The following is a 19,793-nucleotide window of genomic DNA, read 5'->3' as shown; positions in this document are numbered from 1 at the left end:
GCAAAAGAAGTTATAACCCCCTCTATACTCAGCACTTATTCAGCCAGTAATTGAGTAGAACACCCCCATTTGGTACCGTACTAAGCATCTACAGCAATTAGAGAGACCTCAGAGGTTTCTAACAAAGAAGATCAAGGGCCTCCATCATGTGCCTTCCACACACCGACTAAAATCCCTGTCACTGTACTCCGTATTGTATAGACTTCTTAAGGGAGACTTATGCCTGGCCTACAGAGCAACTCAAGACCTAAACCTAATGAACTTACTGCATAACCGTAAATCATATGGGTCTAGGGCTACCCATTCCAGGGACTTAAATATGGCCTGCTACTTAAATAGGATTTATCTCCCACCATTTGCCTCGTCTTTGGAACAGGCTACCAATTCATGTGAAACAGAGCACCCCTATGACACTGTTCAAGAGGAACCTGGATGAGTGGATTGGGAACTGTAAATTCTTATCAGGGATAGCACCCACACCCTCTTGGATATGGGCAATCATCACTAAATGCAGTCTTAGGTATTGACTAGTACCTCTACGGTTTTACAGTGGGTTGAAATGGCTAGGCTTAAAATGACCTCCAGGTCGATAGCCTAGTAATTTCCTAAGATCCTATGATCCTAAGGAGCAAGAAGTAACTAATAAATGAGTCAGGAGGGAGACAATAAAACAGTAGTTTGGGCAAGAAACACATGGGGCTAAATAGGCTAAATGAAAATAGAGCAGGAGAGCCTCGTTTATGGATTAAGATCACTATGCCAACCCAAACCACAGCTAAAAATGTCTATCTTTTCTAATTGCTTGATAGACATTGCATGTTATTTTGAGTTTACATTTTTAGAAATAGTACAGTCATTAGTAACGTTCTTAAGTAGGAAACCTACACGTCTTTGTGAGAGGAGTTCACCCACAGAAAGTATTGCACGAGCTTGTGTTAGGCTTCAATATGCACCACAGCTTCTAATGATAGTTCAAGTGGGAGAGCAAGCAGAGCAGAGGGCAGTTCATCCTGTGTAAAAAGAAAAAAACTAAGGCACCAGTCCTAGGCACACACGCTGTACTGGACAACAAACAGATAAAATATATAACTGGGAAATGGTCCTTATCAGATTACCTGTTACATTCATTACATAGTAAAAAAAAAAACAAAAGCAAAGTGGTACAAGCATTGAATGTAGTGTAGAACACAACAAACAGCAAAAGGGGAGGAATGCCACTATTCGCTCATGACACTAAGCTAGGGACTGTCAGGATTAATAGTCGCAATCAGGCTGGTCGTGTTTGAATTACAAGAAAGCACTACCTTAACTACATACAGTACTATGGTCTAGGTAACTAGAACATTAAAAACAAGATTAGTCAAGAGAAGGGGAGGAGAGCCACTCCTTCCTCTGTTCACCAGGTGCATTAAGGTAACTACCAACAGCAATGGGGAAGGAGGGAGAGATGAAATACTGCAGCATAGATCAGTAGGGCATCTACAGCTATGGTTAGTTTTTGCACAACTGTGGTATGTCCTTTCTTAGATCGCTGTTACAGTATTCTAATACTTGTAAATATGGCAGAGGAGATGTGTACTAATCCCAGGAAGACTGATCTGGCAAAAGAAGTCCTTAATCTTAGAAAAAGCATCCACTTTGTAGAGTCTTGTGAAGGTGTGTACAAAAGGCCAGGTGACTGCTTCCAGACTAACTCTGGAGTCAGAGCCTCTGAAGAAGGTACCAGAGGAGGATACTAATCTGGTGGAGTGGGCCTTTACAGGAGAAGGTGCATATTTGCTGTAGAAGGAATAACAAAATGAAGTGAATTTTGAGATCCAGCTGGAGTTATCTGTTTAGAGAGAAGGTTGCCCAGTTTGCCTTCCTGGAAGGAAATAAACATCTGGTCTGTTTTCTGTATTTCTTTAGTCTTATCAAGGTAGATTCTAAGTTGCCTGTGCGCATCCACGGAATGAAGAAATCTCTCACCCCTGTTCTGTGGATTTGGAAAGAAGGCAGGTAAATGTGTAGCCTGGCTGAGGGACAATTCATTTACCACCTTGGGCATGAAGAAAGGATTATCCCTTAATGAAACCATATCTTTATGGAAGATAAGGAAGTAAGAGATGGCCATAAGGGCTTGAAGGTTAGAAAACTTTCTGGCAGAAGTAATGACAACTAGTGAAACAATTTTCCAGATACAGAGGGTTTGAAAGGACAAAACAAAGCTGGATCCCAGAAGGATGGAATAGTCCTCTAGGTGGGATCAAGTGAAGGGTTCCTTTTAGAAGCTGTTTGACTTCAACCCTGAAGAGCAGATGGGGGGGGGGGTAGTGGCATACAGACATAAATAGACAGGTGTGCCTTGTTTGAGGAATAGGTCAGTCCATTCCTGAGTAGCTCGCACAAATGGGACAAAATTCTAGAGATTCCCACCTGGAGGGGGTTCTCATTCTTAAGACACCAGATAGAAATTTTTTTTTCCACTTGGAGATGTAGGATTTTCTAGTTCATAGGTAAGTACTTGGGTAGCTGGCCTTATATGTTTTCTGTCCTCCTGGAACACCTAAAGCATGTCCCCAGAACACTGGTGTCCGAAAGTAAGTAAGTTTGTATTACACACATTTTACAGCCTACACGTTTGGATGAAGCAGAATGCCTTTTTTTCTGAGTGAGTAAGCCCAGTTTTTATGAAAACCTGTAGTGATGGCTTCTGGTAAAATAAAGAAAAAGGGGTAACCTTTGCTGCTTGGGCCAAAGGGGAGTTGCTAGCAAGATATTTTGTTTGTCCCACTGGATCTTCACTAGCACCTGAGAGGAAGGGGGGAGGTGTAGATGTACTCCCCTCAGCAGAAAGACATGGAATCTATCCTCCAGGCCTGGGGAAATCATGTAACAAAACAGCTTGAGCTACCTATTTTGAGCAGAGACAAACAGGGCTATTTGAGGGACACCCCATCTGTGGACCATGTCCAAGAAGACCTTTCTGTTTTGCATCTGTTCGTGAGGGTCTTCCATGGACCTGCTTGGAGAATTTGCAATGACATTGTCTTCGGAGTATAAACAACCTGTAGGGTCAAATTTGCTTTTATAAGTTGGTCCCATGCCAGAAGATCTAGCCTGCACAGCTGGTAGGAATTGGTTCTCCCTATTTTTTGATGTACCACATAACTGTGGTGTTGTCTTTGAAAATCCTGTGAGGCCATGGGTTCAATAGATGAGAAAACACTTCAAGGGCTACAATTAGAGAATTAATTTCTATGACATCGATTATCTGTTTGGGGGACCACTGATACTGAACTCTTGTGGAGCCCATCCGTTCTCCGCAAGCCAGATCTCATGCATCTGTGTGTAAATCTTGGTTGGGAGTGGGTAGGCAGTAGGATAAACCAGGAATGAATTGGGTTTGGGAAATCCAACACTAACTCTTTCTTCAGAAGGAGCAAAAGGGGAGTTTGACAGTGCTGTGACCACAGAAAGTTTAGGTACCAGTGTATAGTTCTCATTTGTAGCTTGGAAATTCAACCATAAGTATGGTTGCTGCTTTGTAAACCAGGTTTGTTACAGTTTCTCTTGCAGAAGTAGACTGAAGGGGGAGTAGAGGTTGAAAGTAGGCGAGTAAGGACTGGAATTTCTCCTGGGGGCGAAAGGTTGTCATCAGTCGGGTGGATATTCAGTCTGCAACTCCCCCCCCCCCCCGAAAAAAAAAACAGTTCCTGGGAGAGAGGCATAGAAGATTTTTGAAAGCTGAGGATGAACCCCAGTCTTTCCAGAAGTGAAATTGTGAAACTGAGATGCATTCTTAGGGTTTCCTGGGAGGAGACTTGGATAAGGAAGTCATCCAGGTATGATAAAGTTTATATTCCCTGTGTTTTGCAAAAAGCAGTAGTTGGTAGGGGGCACTTTGTGAAAAACTTGAGAGTGGTACATAAACCAAAGGGTAAAGCAGAGAACTGAACATGCATTGAAAAGCAGAGAACTCCAGAAATTTCCTCCAGGTGGGGTGATTAGAGCTATGCAAGTATGCATCATTCAAATGAAGAAAGACTAGAAAAGTTTGATGAAGGATAAAAGGAAGTAGAGTCTGCAGGGAGAACATCTTGAAAGGTGGTATTTCCAGAAAGGTTCTGAGATGGGATAAGTCCAGAATGAGCTTCCAATAGCCCTCTTTTGTGAGAACCAGGAAAAGCCTTGAATAAAAGCCTTTTCCTACATCCTGGTGGGGCTCTGTGGTGCCCTAGGTAAAAAGATCCTGTAAGAGAGTAGGGATATACCTTGCCCCTTATGCAGCTTGTTTGAGCATAGAAAAAACGTGTTGCTTAGTGTCAGAGCACCTAGGTTAGTCATAGTATTATTTAACTCCCTTTAAGTGGACAAAATGTATTTTGCCATTTGAGTTAAGACCCTAAAGGCCAAGATGGCACTGGTGTAAACTTTTTTTTTTACCAAACCCACTATCTCTGTCTTCTGGCAACACATTAGCTCTTAGTAACTTAGTGGGTTAATCAGTAGAGAAGAAAAGAATCTGCAACAGGGATTTTGTGGAGAAACTTCATGTTGTCAGGTGCCTTAAAAACCTGTTGGTCTTTTTGGGAGCTGGAGGCTGGGAGTCAAGAGACTTAGAAGTGGATAGAAACGTGTCTGGGAAGACGTCTGAAACTGGAGGAACAGGAGAAGGTGTAGGAGCCCTTGCCTCCCAAGCAAGTTGTAGTATCTTTTTTGTACATCAGTCACCTGTTCAGATTCCCAATCAAAATGTTGCATCATTTAGAGGCACCAAAGGAAATTTCTTCAAAGGGAGAGTCAGAAGCAAGCTGTGAATTTTGTGATGCGTATGCCATGGAATCTTCATCTGAACCAGATTCCTCCACTTCCTCGGAATGAATATTTCATGTTCTGTCTTCTGGTAGTGGTGGGATAGTGAAGAACTAGAGACAAAGGAAGAGGATTTCAGAGACAAATTGGCCTTGTGCAGGGTCTGTGAAAATGTAACCCATTCCTTCTCATAAGATGTCTGCGTAAGAGAAACATGTTTTTTTTTTCTTTTCTTTGGTGTGGTGTCAGCCCTCACAAAGTACAGTGGATTGGAACCTTGAATGACCTCTATCAAAGTTCCAGGCACTTCTTCCTGGACAAGGATTTGAAGTATGCTGTCTGGTCCCTCTGAAATGATCACCCTTTGTTCTCCTTCTCAGTCTTAGTGGTCTGAACAGTCTTGTGGGTGTCAGACACCATACCGGCTACCAGCAGGGTCACGGTAGTGGGCATCTGAGAAAGAATCAGATGTACTGTGGATTCCTGTAGCATCTCAGTGTGATCTTCCAAATCAGACAAGGCAGTTTGAAGGTTCAGTCTTAGTTTTCTTGAACTTATTAGTTTTGCGAGAGCTGGACATCTGAGGCTGCGGGTTCCACCATTTTACTGTACACAAGGTGATTCAGATGTTGGGAATCTAAGTAGGTATTTAAGGAAAAAAGTGTAGTACAAAGGGATTTTGGAACAAAGTATTGGCAGATCTTGCAATTTCTGTAATCATGTTCAGCCCATAGACAGAATAAACACTGGGGGTGTAGGTCTTTACAAGGGATATGCTTAGCACATTCACACTTAAATCTTTTCTCTAACATTAACAAATTAAAAGAAATACAAAAATAAAGAAGGTTCCCCAAAAGGGCACTTATGTAAGTCCAGGCAATAGTAGCAGCAACAACAGTGTGAAGAATAGGGAGGATCCTGCGTTTGGACTGTCAGCAAGATTATGCACCTGTATCTGAAGGGAGGTCTTGCTGTAGCCCTCCTCCCATGTCTGTGATAAGAATATTTGCCAACGTTTATAACTTCCCATGGATAGTGAATATACTGCAAAGTTATCCTTTTGAATGCAACACAGATGTGTGAGAGTCGTCACTGTAACAATAGATACTAGAATGACAGGCTAATTGCTTCCTTAGGTACTGTCACCTAGAGAAGAAGCCAGAGTAGCCCCAGTTGCAGATAATGTGAAAGAAAACAGATTACTGTGGTTTGGGCACAGGTACTGAAAAAGCAGAAGACAATTTAGTGAAGAGGATTTGTGATAGACAGAAAAAAGGCAAGAGAAAATGAGGGCATCTGGCAAAAAGATGTATTGAGTTTGTGAGGGATCTGTGATAGTCATGCATGACTGCCAGAGAAGGTGGGAGAATGGCATTGAATCAAGAGAGATGGCGGCAGTTGACACTCTGACTCCATGTAGAAAATGTGAAGAAGAGAACTGATGTTGCGAATCACCACTGTACTTAAGGATTTGGAAGTTTAGATCTTTACATGTAGGAAACCATGTCTTATCTTTCACGAAGACAGTGTGCCCCGCAGGATGAGTCCATGTGCCCTTCTGAAGGAGTTTACAAACTTGTCCGTGAACCAGTCTGTCCATCTCCTAATGTTCTTCTCACAGACTGACATGTAGGTAAATAAGGCCCTTGATACCCTGAATTTATATGTAGATTAAGTGTTATCAGAATCACCTAAAGCACCATGAGCTACCATGAATTGTGATCGTTTCTCCCATTGTAATTGTTTGTGGGCTGTTTATGTGGATATCAAGAGTCACCTTGAGAGCAGAGCAAAACAACCTTGAGAGCAGAGCAAAACAAAGCTTTCAATGTGAATTTTTTGGCATCCATGCTTTGAACACATAAGATCTTGGCTGTGTGTGTAGAAAACCCTGTCATAATCCCCCGTTACACATATGAGTGGACTACATCCCATTTTTTTTTTTTTTTTTTTTTTTTTGAGAACCCTTTCACTCTGCTCTTCAGATGAATTTCTTGACAACCATATTGAGAACACAAAACAAGTTAGATGTGACAGTAACACCATTTCTAATCATCTGTGTTGTATGCTGAGCTGAATGCAACCCATTGTAGTTTTTGAGTACCATGTACAAAGCAGAATAAATGTTTGCTGTCATTACTGGTCTATAATCAGATTGATGGACTGTTGTATCATTTTAAATGTAGCAGATATGCAACTGACATTATTAACCAGAAGTAAGTTAATTTTCATTTCATTTGGTCATTAAATAATGGAGTGCATCGATGCACTGCCTGCAGACAGATCATTCTGCATTGTAAGTGGAATTTAAGTAGCTAATACCGTCATTGTGAGCAAGCAGGATTTATGGAGAAATGTCATAATGTCCACATAAATGTTTGTAACCAGTTATTTTAATTTCAGCAATATCAAGATGCCATCAGAGCACATAAAGCAGGGCGGCATGTCAATTATGCTGAACTACCAGTTCCACCAGGTAAGTCTACAATTTAATGTAATCTTTTTTGAGTCTTTATATGTAATGTTTATGATCTCATACGGACATATTTTTATGATGTAAAAATGTAGACTTGCAGGAAATTAATTTTTTTTAATCTATAAAAGTTTTGGATCCCCACCTTGCAGTAACTGACAAGCTTCATCCTCACACACCCATTTAAGCTATTTGTTCATGCCAGAAGTGGTAACCTTCTGGCTCATCCATTCCCCTGGAAGGCGAATTTTAAGAATGGTGTTGTCACCCACTTGGGGTAATACTTTTTTTTTTTTGGTTAAACCTCTAACCTGACCCCTGCATCTTTCATAGTACACAGTAGCTACTACTAGGAGATGCATGTGTCCTATCAAACAGGCTAAATTGACTGGCTGAACAGCTCACGTTTTGTGGAGTGTGTTCACTAAGATTCTTATTGTAGACAATGCACCTACATACCTGTTGACGTCACCAGTGCAGTGCATCTAGCTGCCAGCCCCCAAAAGGGCAAGCTGGCATTGAACACCAACTCCCAGCCTTTTCTGAGGTATTCCTCCAGTGACCATGCTTCTAGTCAAACAGGAGTAGTCTGAGGCACAGTCAGGGCTATATCTGTCTGCAGTATGGAGTTGGGCCGCATTACATTTCTTGTGCTGAAGGTCAGCTTGCACATAGTAGAACTGATGCTTCCATTTTCCAGAGTGATGAGTTTTTTAAAAGTGTTTCTTATCTTTATTATTTTTATTGTTTTCCACATTTTTCAACATGTCAGTATTGTCACATTAGTAGATCATAATTTCCATAAGCAGGATTCAAAGCATTAAACATATTGCTTTAATAACATCTTTCTGTTGAGTTGTTTGAAATTGTTAAATGTTATGCATGGCCTCTACAGACTACATTGACAGAACCAAAATGAAAATGTTCAGTGCATGTAAAATATTTACAGAGTCTGGTGCTAGATTGTTTATCTGTGCACCTTAGTCTGAGATACTTTTATGCCAAATGTAGAAATGGTAGGTGCTTGTGTCCTGTGTACAATGCATGGCATAGAGTGTATGAGTGATGGATTGTGTTTGTAATACTTGCAACTGTTTTTTTTTTTAATCTTCCATAATAGTTTTAACTATAGATACACACTGTCATTATTGTTTCTCACTTGTCGGGGAGACCAGTAGGATGCATCTAACTTTTTGTCTGTTGTCCAAGCCTTTTTTGTTGTCATTTCCCTTTTAATTCTATAGTCTTGGCTCTTTCCATGATTATTTATTTATTTAGTTATTTATTTTGCAGATCCTCTTTTTAGTCTTACTTGAGTTGAGATGATCTTTCCATGAAGACATGGTGCCCCCATGAACCTCACTCATCTTCATTTCATACTTACATCCTAGGTTGGGGTTTTGCCTTGCAGTCAGGTCACCAGCTACCTTCTTACTGGTGAAGTGAGGTTTGCAAGAGGTGAACAGGTCAGGAAGCTGCCTTACGTGCACACAGAAGGCTTTAAACTTTACAGAAATACAGCCCTGCCACCCTGCATGGTGACTTGATGTTATTTGTATGCCACAATGAGACATGGCCAGTCCCCCCATTCATAGGACAGCAGTGCCTCACAAACCTGCTGCATGACTAGCCCAACTACTGTTCTGAGCTCTGGTCTATGTCAGAGCTACAGAAAGCATCCTGCCTCTCACCAGCATGTTATATCCTGCTGCCCCAAAGGTAGGTATGCAGGCAGAGTCGTCAGTCTTCCCTTCCCCTTCCATCAGGCACTGAAAACACTAACAGAGCTGTAGTCACCTTAGTCATAGTCAGTGCTTTATCCTTCTGCACCAGTGTAGGTAGCTTTTTCCATTTCTTGAGTTTCAAGCATCTGCTCCCTTCCCCCTGCCATAATTCATGCAGTCTGTGGCTTGTTTGTCACCATGCAGTTCAGGGGTCTGTATTACAACACCGAAACTGCTAAACACTGAATGCCGTTTCAGCGACACATAAAGAGTGAACTACAGGTTAAGCGAAATGGCTGAGCACCGATTTTTTTTTCCTGTGGAAAAAAAATCGCTTTGCTGTCGCCGTGAATTTGACCTTTTCTCCACTGTAGTGCGATCTCGGAGTTGGTATATTTAGTTAGGGGGGTGTTGAAGACACAGTCCCCCACATTGGTGGGGTGTGGGGGGGTAACACCCCCCCCCCACTTTGTAATGTTTGAGCTGGTGTGTCGTGTCTGGTTGCCCTACCAATTTTTTTCCCCTAGGAGAAAAATCAGTGATCTGGCTGTTCGCTTAACTTGTAGTTCACTCTTTGTGTCACTGAAACAGAGTTCGGTATTTAGCTGTTTCAGTGTCGTAAGGTAGACCCCAGTTCAGGACCCATCTGTATAGACCATGAGTAATTTAATCTTTTTCTGAGATTCTTTTCATTGTCATGCTGTCCAGGACTCCATGTTTATTAACATTAGAAGTCTCAAGTTAGTGTTCATCATTATGATCACTCCTGCAGTAGACATAGGTATATGGAGTTGTATCCTGCACAGGTTACAACAGCCAGCCAACTTCCAAAACATCAAGACAACCACCTTCAACTCACCCAAACCAATAATCTGAAGTTGTTAATCTTTTTCCTATTCATCACTGATGGGTTCGGTTCCAAGCCCTCAGAACCGAGTCAGCCTAATACCAAACTCGCGTACACCAAAAACTCTCAAGCTAAGCTGCTACCCACAATGCCCTCCCAGTTACCTCAGCTCTCGTTTGCCATGCAGCCATATAGAAGCATTTCACCGTGCTCTCCAGCTAAGTGTTGTATTTTTTCAAAATTTACTGTATTTTGTAAGTTTTTTCTCCTAAAACTCTTCTATATCTTATTATCTTAACCAGCTGTACCCACGAGTATCCTCTTCTTACTGTTGTTGGTAAACACCCTTCTTTACCCTTGTGGTGCTCGTAATACCATTGTTAGTATTTTTCTCTTTTTCGTCCTTTCTCTATCCTTTTTTGGATTGTTGAATCAATATACTTAATATGTCTGAAAAGAAAGGGACTTCAGGGTTTAACCATAGCACTTCCTGCAATGGTAAACTCCCCAATAGCGACCTGCATGATGATTCTGTATATTCTCTGGTGGTTTCCCACTTATCTGTGAAACCTCCCTGTCAGATTTGTGTGAGTTTCAGTCAGCGGACACTGAATGAAAGGAAAAATAAACTTATTTTGAAAGGCCCACTTTCTTCACCTCGGCATTGACTGCTACAGTTCCAAGTGTGATTTCAGCTCCAGCCTTATTGCCTGCTATTACCACGGCACCGACATCACCCATCTTCATTCCGAGATCGGTACCGACCACTTCTTCGGAGCCGATAATGACTTCCACTCCAGCTATTCCCTCAACTCCAAGCCCTTTCTCGGCACCAATAGTCCCCCTGTCTCGAAACTGGAATCCTCGGTGATGGCTTTTCCTACACCACAGACCCAGTACTCCCGGTCTTTGGATCCATTTTCAGGACAAGCCTTTAGCCCCTTTTTGGACCAACCTGACCCCCCCCCCCTCAGGAGTGTAGGTAAGGTCCACCAGGAGTTTATCTGAAATGGATTGGTGCACCTGTTTGATCAGCTGCTGACAGCCAGAGGGATTCCAAATTTTCCTAAGACCCATTCCACACCAGGTTTTGGGTCCATTGCCCCTATGAATCCTACATATTCTCCTCCCTTGGACCCTTCAGTTCCGAGGCCCTTAGCTCCAGCGTCTTTGGGGGGAAACCTCTCGGCGCCGACAGTAACCTTCTCTGAGGGTCCGAGGCCCCTTTGTGTTTTGGTTCCTTTGGAACCATCCCTTCCTCAATCTCCTGCTTGGGGGGGGTGCAACCCCCAGGTCCAGGTACTGTTCCAGTTGTTTCCTCGGTTCTGTTTTCGGATCCGGGGGTGACACCCACCCCAGTTTTTCTTGAGACTCTGTCCCTGGCAGCAGGCTGTGCTGAGCGGGGTGTGACCCAAGTTCCGAGATTGTCTTTTTCGGTTCCGGGCTCCCATTCCTCTTCGGGCGGGCCTGCCTTTTGAGTGATGGAGAGGGTGCTTGCTTCAGGAAGCGCTCCTGCTATGTCAGACGTTCAACCCTGCTCCTTCTGAGCTGCAGCTATCAGAGGCCACCTCCCCAGGACACCGAGAGAACAAGCCACAGGAAACCCCTGTACAGGGTAACCTCCTTTTTGAGTCTTCTTCAGACACCCCACTGAAGAGCCACCTCTGAAACAGACGTGTAAGAGGAAACACATGGACTCTCAGAGGAGTCCCTCACTGAGGATACGGACTATGATGATGGAGAAGCGTCCCCACGGTCACCCGCTGACAATGTCTCCTTTGGAGACATCCTGGAAATTTTGAGGCAGAGGTGTGACTGGAAGCCCTTCAACCCTTCCTCAGAGGAATCCGTATTCCTGCAGGCCTTCCGCTCTTGGCCCTCTACTTCTTGGGTGACCCCCTCTGCCGATGAATTAGACAAGCTCATTGTGCAGCAGGCATGGAAGAACCCTGATAACATTGAGGCCATTCCCCGTAGACCAGACAAGATACTTTCCCCTCCAGAGGAACAGCCCTATTGGTCTAGAGGCGTATCAGTAGATGCTATGGTGGTGGCTGCTGCCACAAAAAAGGACCTTGCGGAGGAAAGTCCTACTGTCCATCCACCCAACAGAAAGTCCCGGGTGGTGAACAGATTAGGGAAACGATTCTTTGCTTCAGTGACCTTTGCTGTCAGGTCTCTGAATTTATTTGGCACATTTTACGAGGCTCCAAAGAGATCTCATCTCTGAACTCTCTGGAACGCTCACTGGTCAAGTTTCTGATGGGGCACGTGATAAAGTTGCTTCTCACCTTGCTACCTTAGAGTCGCTCTCCAACTCGTCCAAGAGGTTGCTGTCCCACGCAACTGAACGGGTGGCTAGAGCTGTGGGTGCAGGTGTAGTTATGAGACGCCACACCTGGATGCGCATTTGTGACCTCCCAGACTCCTTCAATTCTTCCTTCTTGAATGCCCCTATCGAACCGCCCACTTTGTTCGGTGCTAAAGTGAAGGACACATTAGCCAGGTGCGAGCAGGATGGAAAAACTTCTCTGCCATTGGCCTACATTTTTCCAAACATCAGCGCTCTTTCTCCAGGAACCAGAGGAGTGAAAAGATGGCACAAAAAATCTCAAGGCCTTTTATGTAGTGCACGTGGTGAGGATTTCCCCAGAGGCAGAGGGGGTCCCAATAATGGAAGATGCCCCTTTAGGGGCAGAGGAGGTCCCCGAAATCAGGACACCAAGGATTCTTTCTCCGGACGACCCTATCAGTGCTTCTGAAGTGTTGCCCGATTGCTTTCCTCTGGAAGCAGTCGGGGCTCATTTTTCTCTGCACAAAGCTACCTGGCACTCTATTACAAATGATCAATGGGTGCAGAGAATAATTTCCAGAGGTTATTACACCCCTCTAATCTCTTACCCAAGACCTCCAAAATGCCTTCCCAATGTTCCACCCAGTCAAAGGGAAGAAGCAGCTTCAGAATTAAGAAAGCTGTCTCAAAAACAAGTCATCCAACAAGTCCCCTCAGACCAGTGGGGATCCGGTTTTTACTCCAGATTCATTTTGGTGCCAAAAAAGACCGGGGACTGGAGACCCATTTTGGATCTCAGCCAAGTAAATAAATCAGTAGTTCAGACCAAATTCTGCATGGTCACGATACAATCCATTCTCCTGTTTCTTCGTGAGGGTGTGCGGATGTGCTCGATAGATCTCCGGGATGCGTATTACCACATCAAAATGGACAAGCACTCCAGGTGTCTCCTTCGCTTCTGGCTGGGAGCCAATCATTACCAATTCAGAGACCTGCCATTCGGTCTCTCGATTGCCCCCAGAGTGTTCACGAAATGCCTAATAGTGGTAACAGCTCATCTGAGACTAGGGATTCCAGTTGTTTCCATATCTAGATGATTGGCTCCTCTCCGCCCCCACCAAGTGCCTACTGGTCATGGCCCTCCACTACACTCTAGCACTGGTGGAGTTTCTAGGCATCACAATGCACTGGGAAAAATCCAACCTTCTTCCTACCCAACAGTTGGAATTTATAGGAGCAGTATTCAATACTCAAACAAGCCAAGTCTCTCTCCCTTCTCACAGACTTCAGAGATTAAGGTTGCAAGTACAAGTGATATTCTGTCAAAGGAAGGTGTCTGCAAGGAAAGTTCTACAGGCTCTGGGGTCTATAGTGGCAGCCATCCCGATTGTCCCCCTGGCAAGATTACATATGAGACTGTTACAATTACTCCTTTTGTCCCAGTGGGTATCCAATCTCCATAGTCTAAACTCACAGATCCTCATCACAAATTTCTGCAAGCAAGATCTCCTCTGGTGGATGAGAACAGATGAAATTTTGGGGATTCAAAGATGGCCGCCATTCTATAAGCACTGCAGTACTTCAGCTCTCCAAAGACCAGAGACAAAAATCAACCCTGCGGATGTACATTTGGAGTTAATCAACTAATTGACAGCAATTAATAAACTACTAGAAGTCAGCGATCTTATCGAGGGAAAAAAATTGAAAAAAAATACTTGGTGACAACAGGATTGGAACTGATTTTTTGGTTGATTCTGAACAGAGCACCAAACAAAAGACTGAACTACCTCATTACTGAAACCTTTACTTGGCAATTATCTCTATCTGCAGCATTTCAAAATGTCAAAAGAAGATAAAAATATGGACACTACAACTACTAAAACTAAACTGTCAGCATTGCAGTCTCCAGAGAAGGAATCCATATTTAAGAGACAGAAAACATTTAAACAGCAAGAGACTGCAAAAACAGGGGCATCAACGAAATCTGATCAACAGGTTACGATGGAAGAAATTAAGTCTGCATTATTACCTATACAAGATGCCTTAAAAGACCTAACATCCCAAACACAAACATTTAGTGAGACATGTAATCGGATTCTAACAAGAATGGAGAAAGCGGAAACCAGAATAGCAGCAAATGAAGACAATATAACATTGCTCACTAAAAGATCTGAATCACATGAGGCTGATATTCAAATGATGCAAAACAAAATTCTGGACCTGGAAGCAAGATCAAGACGCAACAACATAATCAGAGGGATCCCAGAATCAATCCAATATAATGAGCTGACCACTTCTATCATACAAATATTTGAAACATTACTTAAGGACTCTGTGGTTGTTCAGCAAATTGTCATCGAAAGAGCACATAGAGCTTACAGGGATTCCCAAGCTTCAAATACACCAAGACCTGTGTATGTCAAAATATTAAACTTCCAGGATATGAATAAAATACTTCTAACCATAAAAAAATCTGGTGGATCTATAATGTGGCAAAGTTATAAAGTTTCTGTAACACAGGATTTACCAACACAAGTAAGGCAGTCTAGACAAATGCTGGCTCCATACTGTAAGTTTCTAATTGACAAAAACATTAGATTTCAAATGAAATATCCTAACAGTTTAATTTTTACTCTTGATGGCATTAAATACACTGTAAATACAAAAAAAGAAGCCAGACCTACCTTTTTGAAGCTTTTTAAGGCTTTGCCACCGTCTGAAAATTGAACAGTCCATCCTGGCTTCTTCCTGCATTAGAGTGAATGGGAGACTTCATCTACGAGGATCCGAGGCTTCAAAATCCTTTGTGTGTTCTTCTTTCTTCAGCAGGCCTGGTAATTCTCCGTTTTATCTTTTAATCTCGTCTTCCTAGCTGAAACACGAAGATTCCACAAAGTTTTATGGCTCCAATGAGCACTCCTGACCCACGAGGCAACAGGAAACAAGGTAAAGGAAGCAGGGGGACCATTTTGAGCGTGGTGCAGCTGAGAGGTCCGTTCGCGAATTGGTTCCCCCGTCGCGAGCGCGAAGATTTGAAAAATGAACTGCCTGGACAGCTGCAACTGCTGGGAAGAAAGGAGAGCTGCTGTAAATCGAAAACGAAGCTTTTTGGGACTTATTTGATGCTAAAATGACTGTAAGACGATCAATGAGGTAAAGTGTGTCAGGTAAAGACAAAAATGTATGGTTTGGCTGTTGCAGTATAAGATTCTATGGCTTAGTGGTAAATCCAGGTAATGCAGTCTATTTTTTGTTATTTTTTTTTCTTTTCATGCTTGTCTTCTAATTTACTGTGTTTTGTCTAGTGAATAAATAAGTATCTTTTAATTTTGATCAGTTTAGGAAAAAAGAAAAATAGCATAATCAGCAAACAGAAGTAGTAAATGTGTATTATAGGTGATGTTTAACTGTAATGATCTATAAAAATTAAAATGCAATATTTTAGGATTGTTTTGAAGATAAATAGCTGACCTAAATAATGGCTTGTTTTAAACAAATGTATAACAACTGTGTGCTTATTAGGTGAACTGTTAGTTAAAAGGTTTTAGAACAAGTAATTACAATGCTAATATATTATTACTGAATTTAAAGTTTGATAAAAGTGAATTATTTGACATGTCAGGTACAATTAGTTTAAATGAATATTGGGGAAATGTACAGAGCTGTAGTTACTTGAGTGTGATGTTTAGTAGGGAATGTCTGGGTTAGGCTTTGTAGACGTAGATATAGTTGGTGTAGGTTTTTTGCATGTTATATTATTGTTAGTTAATAGAATTAGTAGATTAGCTACTTGGGGAATTTTATCCAATGTGAAAAACCTATGTTCATCCTGGTCCGGAGGAATAGTGGATAGGCACTGGGTAGGGATGGGATGGCAGTTTTGCTTCCAAAAAAATTCACGAAATACCAACACTTGTCAATTTAAGGTGGAAAACAAAAAATAGATACCATTATTCATCAATTCATAGTTTAGAATGTGGATAATAGATTCCTGGAACGTTAAAGGACTCCAGTACATGAAAAAAAGAAAGCTGTTTCTGCATCTGTTTTTTAAATCAACAGCAGATTTTATTCTATTACAAGAAACACATTTGACTAATGACCAGTGGGAAACAATGAAGGACAAGAAATGGATTAGGAAGGTTGTAACAGCGGAAGGGACTACGAATAGTGCTGGGGTGGCAATTATAATTAAGAATCATTTTCAAGGAGAAATTTTGGAGGACAAAATAGACAAAGAAGGCAGATGGTGTTTGGTGGTTCTCAAATCTGACAGTTTGGATAAGCCGATAGTACTTATATGTGTTTATGCCCCCAATGTGAACCAACATTATTATATAGCTTCAATTTACTCCATTCTACAGTCATATAACAACTGTTACATAGTGATGGGGGGGATTGGAATGCATACCAAGATTCTAAAATTGATAAGTTGGGAGCTTCTACAGCTTTTAATAAGCAGGCGATGGTGGCGTTGAAAGAACTGAGAACGGATTTCAAACTGTATGACCCTTTTAAACACAAACACATACAAGCAAAGGCAGAAAACTTTACTTTCTATTCTAGCTGCCATAAAATGTGGTCGAGAATTCATTTTTTTTTAATTCCAGAAGTGTTCATTTCACTTGACCCTAGGGTTTCTAATCAAGCTAGACAGCTCTCAGACCATTCTAAGATAACTTTAACTTTAAATACCGATATTTTGAAAACTAAAAATCACTGTGGATATAATTGGTCCTTAAACCCATACCTATTAACCAAAGAAGATATAGTACAGGAAGTTAAGGAGATACTTAAACAATTAGTATACAATATTCCCGAATCTAACATCCATTAGATATAGAATGGGCCACAACTAAAACTTTGTTAAGAGGATTATTTATTCAGAAAGCCACATATTATAAAAAACTGCAAAATAAAGAACAACTGGATTTGGAAACCAAAATACAATTATTGGACCAGGAGCTGATGAGGAACTACACTGAACAAACAGAAAATGAGTTGTTAAGATGTCAGAAAGAGCTGTTTCTTATGCACAACAGAAAATTGACACTGTATGAACAAAGAAGTTTAGTTAAATATGCAAATCACATTCAAACTCCCTCGAAAGCATTAGCCCGTATTATTAATCAGACGAAATCGACAAGATTAATTACTGAAATAAATCATAACAATATGTTATATACTGATAAGTCAGATATCATGAAGATTTTTGAATTAATTTTTAATCAGATATATGGTGAGCAACAAACTCATGTGCATGATAAAGAGAGAAAAGAGTTCTTACAGAAAATTAATTTTCCCAATATTGACAAGGATTCTCATGGAGAATTGACTACATTGATTACAGTCGAGGAAGTTTTAGAGGCAATTAAGAAATTAAAGCCCCATAAAGCCCCAGGACCAGATGGTATGACCTCTGAATTTTATAAATCTTTTAGTGGGATTCTGAGCACCGTACTTTCACAGACCTTTAATTATATAATTTCGAATGGTAGCAATGATCTTCATTTTAATGCTTCAAGAACAATTCTGATATTGAAAGAGAATAGTGATCCCAAAAATCCAGACAATTACAGGCCCATATCACTGTTGAATATTGATATGAAAATCATGACATCTATTCTAGCTAGTAGATTAAAAAAAATAATAAACTTGATAATATCAGAAGAACAGGCGGGGTTTATAGACGGGAGACAGACTACAGACAATACATTAACTCTTCATACATTAACATCTTATGCGAAGTATAAAAATATGAACATATAATGCTATAATAATTGATGCTCAAAAAGCATTCGATAGAGTTAATTTGGCATATTTATTTGAAATATTATCATATTTTAATATACCTCAGGTCTTTATTTCTACGTTAAGAAATTTATACAAGAATGCATACACTAGTTTATCTATAAATCATGAATGCTCCAAAAGGATTCAAATTAAAAATGGAACTCGACAGGGATGCCCATTATCTCCCATACTGTTCAATCTGTATTTGGAACCTTTATTTCTTCATATGAAACAAAATGTTTTTTATAACTTTCCTGTACTTCTTGGGATAAAGGTTAGGATGGCTGCTTTTGCTGACGATCTAAATATATACAGTACCACACCGGTGTCGGATACGGAAAAAATACTAACAGCAATACAAACCTTTGAGAAAATTGCTAATTACAAACTAAATTTAAAAAAAACAAAATATTCCCTCTAAAGACACCTACACCTTTTTCAATGCTACCATTGATAGGACGAGTAAGGACAGAAGAAAGAATAAAATATTTGGGGATTGACTTCTCAATTGAAAATAGAGAATTTTTTATCAACAGTATTAAGGCAACTGGAGACCGAATAACAATGGATTTGAAAAGATGGAGTAAGTTGAAGCTACCGATGATGGCAAGAGCAGCGATAATAAAAATGAACGTTCTCCCCAGAATGCTTTATATTTTTAGAGCAGCACAACTTAAAATCACGAAATCTTTTTTTAAGCAGTTTCAGATAGGATTGGGGAAATTTCTGTGGGAACCCAGAAAAACGAGAATATCCTATGAGAAACTGATGGCTCCTAAAACTAGGGGGGGTTGGATTTACCGGATTTTGAGATGTATTATACAGTGATTCAGGCCAATAGGATTTTAAGGGTGTCTTACTTGGACAGTGAAAATAGAAAATGGATACCCAAATGGGTACTGCTAAATTATAAACATATAAAAGGAATGGGAATTAATGTTAAAGCTGTACCATTTTTGAATATAAGAACATTGAGTAAATATGAGTTAATGGAGCACATCAAGATATGGACAATGGCGACTCAAACTCTGTTTGCCTCCTTGAACCTATTAAAATATATGATGATGTTTCAACCGTTTCATGGGAATCCTAATATGACTATTGGTAATCAACTGATAGACTTAAAGAAATTTCCATTTATTAAGGATTTAACTGTAAGTGATTTATACCCCTTCTTAGGAGTAGCGGTACAAGATATCTTAAAAGAGATGAATCTTCCCATTTCTTATTTAATTATAATGAGGCAGATAAAAGATCTGGCCATAAATTATTTTAACAGTTCTGAAATTAAAAAAGAGGAATTAGTTATTTCGCGTCATCTGTGGGAAGCATTGCAACAAGACAGAAAATACATATCCTCAGCGTATAAAATAGTAAAAGAGAGAAAATATAATAATCATATTCTGTTATCGAAATACTGGAGAGAGAAATTGCCATCCCTAGACGATAGTAAAATAGTAGAGGTGTTTAACTTAACATTAAAATCCGTATCACTTCAAAAACTGGTCTTTACTCAATTGATGATATTTAACAATGCGTATTATACCCATCTAACACTTCATAAATTTGATTCAAAAAAGTCACCTAAATGTCCACAGTGTGTAGATCAGACAGCAGACCTGTTACACATGTTCTGGAGTTGCAAGTGCATTTATAAATTATGGAACTCATTAAAGTTGCAGCTACAAAAAATGGGTTACCAAAACTCAACACTCACCTGGGAATTTTTGATTTTACATATTCCACCGGAGAATTTGGACAAAACAAAAAAGATTGTAATTATGAATATTAGTTTACTAATGAAATTATATATAGCCACAAATTGGTTGAACCCAGCACAGACATCGTGGCAAAATTTCAGGCTGCTAG

At 40.7% G+C, this 19,793-nt stretch overlaps 1 protein-coding gene across 1 annotated transcript in view; it reads left to right on the top strand.

Moving 5' to 3' along the window:
• The window catches only part of CC2D1B (coiled-coil and C2 domain containing 1B), a 2,494,855-nt gene that overhangs the window by 1,077,851 nt on the left and 1,397,211 nt on the right, over positions 1-19,793 (top strand). The window contains exon 11 of the mRNA XM_044085963.1: positions 7,198-7,270. Within this exon, the coding sequence (XP_043941898.1) occupies positions 7,198-7,270 (73 nt within the window). The remainder of the gene's footprint in view (positions 1-7,197; positions 7,271-19,793) is intronic.

Source organism: Protopterus annectens, chromosome 10.part0 (assembly GCF_019279795.1).
Source record: "Protopterus annectens isolate FY-2018-M chromosome 10.part0, PAN1.0, whole genome shotgun sequence".
NCBI classification, from domain to species: Eukaryota; Metazoa; Chordata; order Ceratodontiformes; family Protopteridae; genus Protopterus; species Protopterus annectens.
The sequence above is the reverse complement of the archived record's forward strand: the minus strand, read 5'-3'. Positions and strand labels throughout refer to the sequence as shown.